The following is a 9745-nucleotide window of genomic DNA, read 5'->3' as shown; positions in this document are numbered from 1 at the left end:
GCTGACCGGCCCCCCCCCCGCCCCGCCCCGCCCATGGCCCCACCTGGCGGCGGCCAACCTCATCATCTTCATGTCGGCCTATAAAGCGCCCGGATGAATGGCGAGGCGTGGGAGTAAAGAAGGATCTTCTACTCTGTCATCACTCCGTCCTGAAAATGTACCGTTCAAATCCCCAATTTTTTTAGCTGGGTAATCCAGGACAATTTGCGACTTTGTCTCGTGTGGGCGTCCTGGAGTAGTGTTCTTTTCTAACGTTTCTACTGAACGGCTGGCCCATTGTTCTCAAAATTACCGATGACGACTTTTTTGTGCTCTAATAAAATTAATTCGTGTGAGATTCAAACGCCCTCATTTTCCTATTCGGCCGCAGCTCACGGCTCTGCGACGACGCCCAGAGACGCCCCAGTTACGCCCTTCACTGTCTGCCTCCCATTCATAAGGAGTGACAGACAGACGGACGGACGGACGGGAAGACAGGCGAACGCCGCCGCAGCAGGGGTCCAGCAGGAAAGGGCTTGGCCCGCGAAGCGGACCCAATGTTGTTGACATCACGAAATTTCTCTTGCTTCCAAATGGCTCCTGACTCCTATAGTTATTAGCATCTTCATCACTTTTGTTTTATTCGAGGGGGCAAGAACTCCAGGAATCATGTGTACACCTGCCTGGGAATCATCACGATAAAAATTGATCGAAATCAACAGAAATCGTTTAAACTGAGCAGGAAACTAGCAGAACTGGTACAAAGTAGTCGAAATAAGCGTTTTCTACCACTAGAAAACCAGAGAAAAAATATAAGCGGGCGGGAATCACCGGGAATCACTGGGAATCAAGTATTTCGGGAATCATGTGTACACTTCAAAAGGGAGTTATTGCCCCCTCGGTTTTATTCTCTTGCACGTCGAGATATTTTTGGACCGGGGAGCGGTGGAGGGAAGGGGGAGGGGGGATTTTAACCCATCAGTCGCAGAGGCTGGTGATATTTTTTGTCGTCATTATTTCCGGTGGGAGGTCTGGTCTAGTGTGTAGGAAGGCGATCGCGTGTGGCGCGGGGGGCGCGAGTGAGCGAGCGCTTGCTTATCAAAAGGCATCGACTGAGTGACCGGGCCCGTCGGGCTCGCCCCCACACACCTGCATATGGTAATATAATACTCTCCGGCAATCGGCCCGCTGCCTCGGCCTCGCCCTCCGCATCGCCGTGAAAAATGTCGCAGTAGGGAGGGAGAGAGAGAGGGAGGGGGAGGGAGAGGGAGAGAGAGAGAGAGAGAGAGAGAGAGAGGAGATGGACCAGGGTAGCGATGGGCCCGGATAGGGTACGCGATGAATGGGTGTCGACGCCATACCTCACGGGGACCCCGCGCAGTTAAGCCCCATAGCCGTTGACAACAAACAACACAAAAACGACGTTGTTTTTTTTTTGTCATCGTCATTTTGTTGTTTTGACGAAACGTGATACGTTTGGATGTTGCGCGTCTCGCGCCCGGAGGTGCTTTGCCCGCGCCACGCCGTGCCACGCTACGCTGCGCCGAGCAACGAGTCCGAGTCAACACACCGTATGCCAACTGGTATGCAATCAGTAAAAGCCAAGGCTCTCTCTCCTAGCTTGCCAAACAAAAGCAAAGAACAATAGGCGTCGTAGCAAATAAGGTCAGGAACAAATCGGGGAGACCCCATTTTACTCTGAACGTCATATTTTATTATTTTATACACATGTGCATATTCTACTTTTCGTACGGAAAAGGTGATCAGTTCTTCTGCTCCACCTGTGTTGTCATATAACGATTTATAAACAGATTGGTATCGTCACTTTTGAGCATATTCTAAGTCAAAGTCAAAGGCTGTGAGGGAAAAGGAGAGGGGGGAGGGGGCGGTCGTTGAGCGGATGACAACAAGCAGGGGAGGGGAGGAAAAAGACTTCAATATCCTGCAGGGGTAGAGAATCTCCTGCCTTATTCGTACAGTATATAAAGTATAACCCAATATCGGCGGGGCGGCAGATGATGTCGCCAACAGGGAGAGAGCGCGCAATGGCGGAGGGAGCGGTGCAGCATGCCGGGCAGAGGGAGAGGGAGATAGTTTTTACCGTCGCGCAAATCACGACGAGTCAAATATCGGCTGTCAATACCAAGATATCACCAATCGGTGGATATGGGACATAGGGGTGGGAAATGAAGGGGGTAATGTGTGTGAGCGGCGAGAGGGTTCGGCGCCCGAAGCTGGACCACCGAGGGTGGGAGACACATCGAACCGAGCCGAGCCTCCGACTTGGCCTAATCTGAGGCAGGTCTGTGGATAGAAAGAAAGGGAGAGAGTCTCCCTCTCTCTATCCCTCATTCTTTTCCCTCTTATCTTTCTAGTCCAGTCCGGTGCACCGCCGGCCCAGCACCCAGCCTGCCCATGACATGTTTAGGTGCGCCCGAGGTATGGCCTATTTATTAAATACTGGATGCTCGAGGGAACTTTTGTCTTTTTTCCCTTTTCTCACCGTAAATATCGCTTTTGCGCCCAATTCGGTAGCTATTCAAGCGGATGGGGGACAAACAAATAACTCGCGAAACGCTGGTAAAAGTCGGGAGAGAGATAGGGGGGGGGGGTGAAGTAAGGGAAGCAGAAAGAGAAAATGAGAAACTCCTCGGTGCTGACTTAAACTTCAACCAGAGTGATGTGGTTCCAACGACGGCAGGTTCAGCTATGAACACGGGAAACCATAAAATTAGGCGGTAATGGACAGCGGTGGTGAAAACGCTGCAACTTTTTATCAGAAAATTGCCGAGGGAAATAGTTCTAACCGAGTGCATTAGTCTGTCCCTTTCCCCTTCGTTCAGACAACCTGCTCTCTCTCTCTCTCTCTCTCACCGTTTCTCTCTACCCGTCTCTCTTCCTCTCTCATGCACAACTTCCTCCCTGACCCTAATTTAACCCTTTTAAGGGCAATTTATCCCGTATCTTGTCAGCTTCCCATCGCCTCTCTCTCTCTCTCTTTCTCGCTCTCGGACACACACACAGACACTGGCAGTCAGAGAGAGAGAGAGGGGGGGGAGAGAGAGAGACCATCACGAATCGAGGGTATGAGGCTTGCGTATTTCGCCTTCCTTGCTCCTTCCTTTCCGAACCAAATATCTCGGCCAGGCCAGGCGGGGCCCGGCCAGCAGCCAGCAGCAGCAGGCCCGCCAGACACAGGTGTGCAGTTGTTGCCTATCTGCTCGGCGGGCTGCAGCTCGGAGGCAGACAGGGAGGGCGGTCGTGGGGGTGGCTCCTTCGGCCCTATTGCGCCGTGTGCTGCGGGGCGGGGGATGACAAAATAACGGAATGAAATAAATAGCCTCCTGTACAGGATGGGCCCGCTCCGCTCCAGACCCGTCGCGTCGCGCACGAGAAGCAGCGGAGGGGCGGTATGAAAAATTGTCGTGGCGGTGGCGGCGGCCGCAGGAGGACGTCGTGGCGGAGAGGAACACGGGCGGCGGCCGTTTTTAATGTATTTTCAACATCGCGGAGTCGCCGTATGAATTATGAATCAGGAAATTAATTGAATAGGCAGTTCAGTTCGCGGGGGTCGCGGCGCGGCACCGGGGTGAGCCAGGGAAAAAGAAACTGAGCGAAAGGTGCGCGCGCGCGCGTGGCTGAAGGGGCCCTTTTGAGGGGCGCGAGGTGGCGGTTGAATCACGGGCGAAAAAAGGGAATTAAAATTCATATCCTGAATGGGGCGTAGGGGATCTGAACGCCTTATTAGTGCTCGCGGCCCTGAGCATCAGCATCATGACCACCAACACCGACGCGAGAAAAATCTCTTGGCGTGCTAAACGCCTCGGGATTATCATAATAATATTATTGCGCGGAGCAGAGACCTCCCTGGCAGCCCTTTGGGGTCGCGGGGGCGGGCCCCCGCTCTCATTGCTGTGCGCTGTCCGTAGGAGGGCTGTGCTGCGGGGCAGCAGCCTTGTGCGTGACACTCGGCTGCGGCAGCGCTCTAATAGCAAACAAGCTTACTACTTATTATTATGCGCCGTTTGTGCCGCTCTCGATTGAGTTTGCTTCAGCTGCCTTGGGCCCGGCTTATCGGACGTGCTCGGCCAGCCTACGGGGCGCGGGGTTGGGCGTGGGCGACTGTGCTGAGGGTGGTCTGCATCACCAGGTCTCTCTGCATCATGGTTCCCACAAGTCTGGAAAACCTGGAAAGTCATCCTGGAAAAACAATATGGTCTTGGAGAGTCGTGAAATTTGGTTGGACGGTCCTTGAAAACTTGAATTTCTAGAACCATAAGCCTATGAATTTTCAGGTTCAATTTTTAAATTTATATCAGGCTATAAATTTTCAAAGCCTAAAAAGACGATGTCAAAATTCACATAAGCTTGTCGCTCGTCACATAAAATATGGCCTGATTTTTTTAAAATTACTTATAACAGTGTAACTCATGTGCTTGTGCCTGTTGCTGTGCAGGTACCTGGGCCTGGTCGGGGTGCCGCCGCCGCTGCAGCAGGCCGCCCCCCAGGGCTCGGGCGAGGGCGAGGGCGCCGACGGCCTGGTGATGGAGGACCCGGAGCTGGCCGAGGCGCGCGCCGTGTGCGGCTCGCTGCCGGGCCTTATCGGCGCGCAGACCAACGTGTGCATGGAGCACCCCTCGGCCATCCGACCCATCGCTGAGGGCGCGCGCCGAGGCATCCAGGAGTGCCAGTTCCAGTTCAGGCACGAGCGCTGGAACTGCTCGACCAACGAGCGCGAGCAGAGCGTGTTCGGCTACATTTTGGAGCGAGGTGAGTGGTGGACCCAACAGGGCTCAAAATATCAAAAACATTTTCCAAAAACTAAACGTCAATTCCGTAATAGTCTATTCCCTATACATCCCTAGTTTTAAGTAACTTCCGTTATAATTATACTTTTGGATTTTAGACCTTCATATAAATTTTACTTTTTATGTTCACCTTTATGAGTAAATTTTATATCTTTTGTCGTCGTGCTTTTACGAAACTTAAATCTACAATTTAAAGGATGATGTGAATTCAATTTTTGGGGTGTAATGTGTGTGCAATCCTGATAAAAATTAATGAATGTGAGGAGATCCGTCCTTTTGAACACATGGCAGCATTTTCTACACTAGGCAAAGTAAAAAAAATGTATTTGTCGCACTTTGTAAAGTGCAACATCTGTCTCAAACCACGCACCGTAGAATTAAGCAAGGTTGAAGAGCTGACGTCCTATGTGTAACAAACAACTCATTCAGGCGCCGGGGCGGCACCAGAAGAGTATTGTAGTTAGTGCGGAGGGTGCTTTCTTCTGACCAGCGGCCACGTGGTCTTCCCCGCCGCCGCGCTCGCCCCTTGCGTACCGCGCTCCAAATTGCGGTAATAACACGGACGCTCCGGCGCAAAGAGGAGGAGGATGAGGAGGAGGAGGAGGCGTGGCCGCCGCAGCGATCGCGCCGTTTGATTTGTAGCCAAACATCACCTCCCGGCCGGACGATTTAATAAAAGTACCGTCTGCGCCGGGGCGGGGATGGCGGGTGTTATTGAGAACGTTTGGTTCAGCAAAGCGGTGGTGGTGGCGGACCACGTTGTAAAAATATTTGCCATTCACTTAACGGCAATACCCTGGCCATTTTATTTTAACAAAATTGCCCCGATATCATGTTACGTTTTACATCCCCCATTTTATTAGTGAAGAAAAACTAACCGCAATGACGGAAAAAGTGTTTGTCATAGGATGTGTAATACATTAAAAACATCTCGTTGACAGTCAAATTTATTGTTTTTTTGATCTTTTACTTGCCCCCCAAAAAATCAATATTTTTCAACCTAGTTGCTAATTGTTACGTTTACAACCCTACTACTCAGTGTACATTTTGAGCCAGGACTGTACTGATGGCTTGAGTTTCAAAATGACTCTGCTACAAAGCTGTGGGCAACACATTAGGTTTTGACAGAAACTGTTTTTTTTTCTTTTCGGTCTCGGTGGCAGTTGTGTGGTGCGATTTCGGTTGACGTGCACTGCAACGGCGTTGACATATTGTGAAGAAAGGAGGAATTCCTCTTTTGGTTGGATGAGGTTGGGTGGGGGCGTGTATGCGACCAGTGACTGAGTAAAAAATGTGATAGGAACGATACGGATAGCACGGGGAGTAGGTGGGAGGGGAGGGTCGCCGACAAAGGATTGGTAGAGAACAGACCATGAAGGAGTTGAGGTGACTGCCTGGCCTGGCTGATGATGCAGCTCGCACAGGAGAATAATAAAAATGGTTTTCATTTCCTTCACGGATGTACGACACGACGTTCGCATCATCTTCGTGCCGTGAGCTCATCGCCCACCTCTCTACTTCCCATGCTGTAAGAACAAAAAATGTAATCCTTTACGTAGAACAATGAGTAGAACAAAAGAACTAAATTTTTCGAGACTTTGTTGTTGTTTTGCAGCTGGGTAGATTAGTAAGCGGGAAGCAGGCTGACACGCGCTGCACCTCTTGCGGCTAATTTCTAACTAACCCGGCTCCTCCTCTCTTGCCTCGTGAAGAATATTCGCGAGGCCTGTTGTACTTACTCCTATCCACCCTGCTCCGCGCGCCCCTCGGCCTGAAATACTGGCATGTTGGACCGTCATTTCTACAGCAGATGAGCTTGCTTGTTACTCCAAGTCTGTTGCTCTAGCTCTCTCTCTCGCTCTATCTCGCCCTTCCTCTCTCTCCCTCCTCTCCCCGCATTTACATTCCAATAGGATGTTCCCCGTAACACACGGCGCTGTGCGCTGCGCCCCGGGCCGCCGCGGGCCGGCCCCGGGGCCACTGCTAATGATTCCATTTACAACACCCACACTCCGGCTCCAGCTGCCCGCCCGCGGCCAGCGCAGGCCAGTCTTCGTCGCAGGTGCTGGAGAAGGCAAAACCCTCATACTTTACCACGACGGAAGGACTCGCTTATGGCTGTGTGGCCTGGAGTAGAGCTACGCGCGACGCGCTGTCGCGGCAATGCTCAAAATTTCACTTGCAGAAGAAACCATGCTGAAAACCGTCTAGTTGACTAGGTTTCCTGGTAACTTACCTGAACACGGTCGAAATAGGGAGCCTCGGACCCACTTTCACCAGGCACGTGTTCATGTAAGGTACCAGCCCTTGTAGCACCACACATTCAGACAACGTTCTGAGAAAGTTCTTTTGGTTCTCTGAAGGTTCTGTAAACGTTCTAAGAACGATATGTGCTACAAGGGAGGAGACCTAGTCTATGAATCAATAAGAAAGGCGGGGAAGGAAAGAGCAAACTGAAGTTCGTTTGCTATTTGAAACATTCCGGGACAACCCTTTCGTTGAAATTTTAACAATCTCGGAATGTGTTCTTAGGCTACAGGTCCCAGAAACTGCTTTGTCGCGTAGAATCTTAACATTAATGTAGAAATGTAACAGTCGTTACTGTCGCTTATCCAATAAGACAACATCCGACAAAATCCGTCGCTTTGATAAGTCTGCTCTTTCGCAAGTTGCCGTTGGCAGCAGTGCGCTGCTTGTCGGGCTTTTAAAGCGCTCTCTGCTAATGGTACATGGAGGGCCCCCATAGGGGTGGCCGTGGCCCGCAGGGCGCGGGGAGCGGCCACACCGGCCGTCGCCTCCCTGCCGGGCTTTTTGCCAACCTGTATAGGGGCTGACCAATCCCTAATGTGTCTTGATCCCGGTAATGGAGGCCTTAGTGCTGTTCCCCCTCTGCTCCCCCTCTCTCAACCGACGAGCCTCTAAAGTGGCGAAAGTGTGTTCCACGCGCGGACCGCATTTTCACGGTCGACTTTACGGCACAATCCGATCAGTTTGGTAGAGAGTTTTGAGGGGGGGGGGAGATTAAATTTATTTATTTTAAAAAATAAAATGCAATAAAATTCTTCCCGTGCGACCTTGGGGTTGGGCGTTGTGTTGTGGTGCTGTTACATTTCCCGAACCCACTTGTGGTTCGCTACACATTTTATGGAGAGGCCGACAGTTATCTGTCGCGTGTTCGACTTGATTCTACTCCTGACGTTGCATACTCAGTCTATATGCATAATCCGGTCATAAAGCGGTCGGACTGGATGGGACCCGCTGGACAACAGAGCAGCGCCCAGCCAGGCCCTCTCAAAAATAAATAAAAAATAAAATCATCAGTTTTCCACTTACGTTTTATTTTTTGTTATCACTGCTGCAATACCTATTTATTCAATAAGTACGAGTCCGTTAGGAACGTCATACGCGGGCTCATAACATGTCGCACAGGGCGTATTGCATCTTGCGAAGTGGCGTCGCGTGGCAGCAGCGGCGCCATGCGAGTGGAAGGGGAAGGGGGGGGAGCCATACGAGCGTGGAGCGAGAGGGACCGCCAATGGACAGCTATATCTGCAAACATGTACGGATGGCACTTTGTGTCAACTGATTGCGGACCAATTACAAAGTCAAATTGAGCAGGCCAGGGCCCCGGCCAGGGCGGGCGCGCGCAGCATCGACACACACTCTGCGCTTTATGCATTTCCATTGACATGGCAGTGTTTGCTGAGGGAGAAAAATTACCATTTAATTTGATGGCGCTGCTTTATTTGAGCCCACAGAACCGCACAAAACTGCGCTTGCGTGTGCAAGTTTTTTTTTCAGAAGAACGGTGGCAATAAATAGATCGAAATGATTCGCGTGCCATTGAATTTCGTATTGTTTCATTTATTTTTCTGCGACGATGGACAGCCGGCGCGTTCACCACCGTATAGCTTATATCTATCCCCGCTTTTCTTCCAGCAAGGGCTTTCGGAGGAGTGGGACATATGGGGATTCAATTTTTCATTCCGGCCATAAAATCAGGTATTCCGGCGGCAGCTCCGCCCCTCTCCGCCCCCAGTCGCCCGGGCGCGCGGCCGGGGGCCCCAAATCTCTCTCCACTACTTAGCGTCGCATTCACGCCTTGTCACACAGCGGGGGAGGCGGAAGAGAAGAAGGGAGGGGCGGGCGGGCGGAGAATTTACGGGCGTTTTATCCTTTTCAAAAACTTTTACTCTCTCGCGCGCCCTCTTCCCCAAGCCCAACCCATACAAATTAAATGATACACGTGTTTGCCTGCCTCGGCGGCATATATGGACCACCCCGCAGCAGCATCCCACGCAACGAGCTTCTCGGAGAGAGAGAGAGAGAGAGAGAGAGAGAGAGAGAGAGAGAGAGAGACCCGCCCCAGGTCGGGCGCTCAACAACCTTTGCGAAGCTGCAAGGCCTACACGGAACAGTAGAGCTCGCTGGCTCCGCGGGCAGTCCGTACCTTTATGCTCGTGTCCGCCCGCACTCCTGGGGCTTCTCCTGTGTTCGGCCAGCGTTAGGGGGGATGCCCCGCTACTCCACTCCCCGCCACGCCGCGCCAGCATTAACCAAAGTGTTTTAACCTTACTGCGTTACGGTGGCGCGGGGGCGGGGCGGGGCGGCCCCAAACAGGATTAGCCCCATCTGCGGGCCGCAGGGCCGGGCAGGGCCGGACGGGCAGCAGGGCTGACCCCGGCGGGGATTGGAATAAGGGAAGGTGCGGGTGAGATGGGCGTCCGTTGCTGCTCGTGTGCGAGAGAGACGTGACATCTCGCGCTCATTCACACGCTCGCGTGCGCTCTCTCTCTCTCTCTCTCTCTCTCTCTCTCTCTCTCGCTCGCTCGCTCACTCACACCCATGACGGCGGCTGCCCTCGATTGATTATATCACGCCAAGTGGCGATCCCCGGGCGGCCGCCCAGAGCATGAGGGTGCGGCGCGGGAAGGGTGCGGGCGGAGGGGAGCGCGGGG

General features: G+C 52.5%; 1 protein-coding gene across 3 annotated transcripts in view; it reads left to right on the top strand.

Moving 5' to 3' along the window:
• LOC113209727 (protein Wnt-16-like) overlaps positions 1-9745 on the top strand; it is a 94676-nt gene that overhangs the window by 62266 nt on the left and 22665 nt on the right. For all 3 annotated transcript variants that reach the window (XM_052275285.1, XM_052275281.1, XM_052275289.1), the window contains exon 3: positions 4436-4749. In XM_052275285.1, coding sequence (XP_052131245.1) covers positions 4436-4749 — 314 coding nt within the window. The remainder of the gene's footprint in view (positions 1-4435; positions 4750-9745) is intronic.

Source organism: Frankliniella occidentalis, unplaced genomic scaffold (assembly GCF_000697945.3).
Source record: "Frankliniella occidentalis isolate FOCC.00 unplaced genomic scaffold, Focc_3.1 Scaffold8, whole genome shotgun sequence".
NCBI lineage: Eukaryota > Metazoa > Arthropoda > Insecta > Thysanoptera > Thripidae > Frankliniella > Frankliniella occidentalis.
This window is presented reverse-complemented; position numbering and strand designations above follow the sequence as displayed.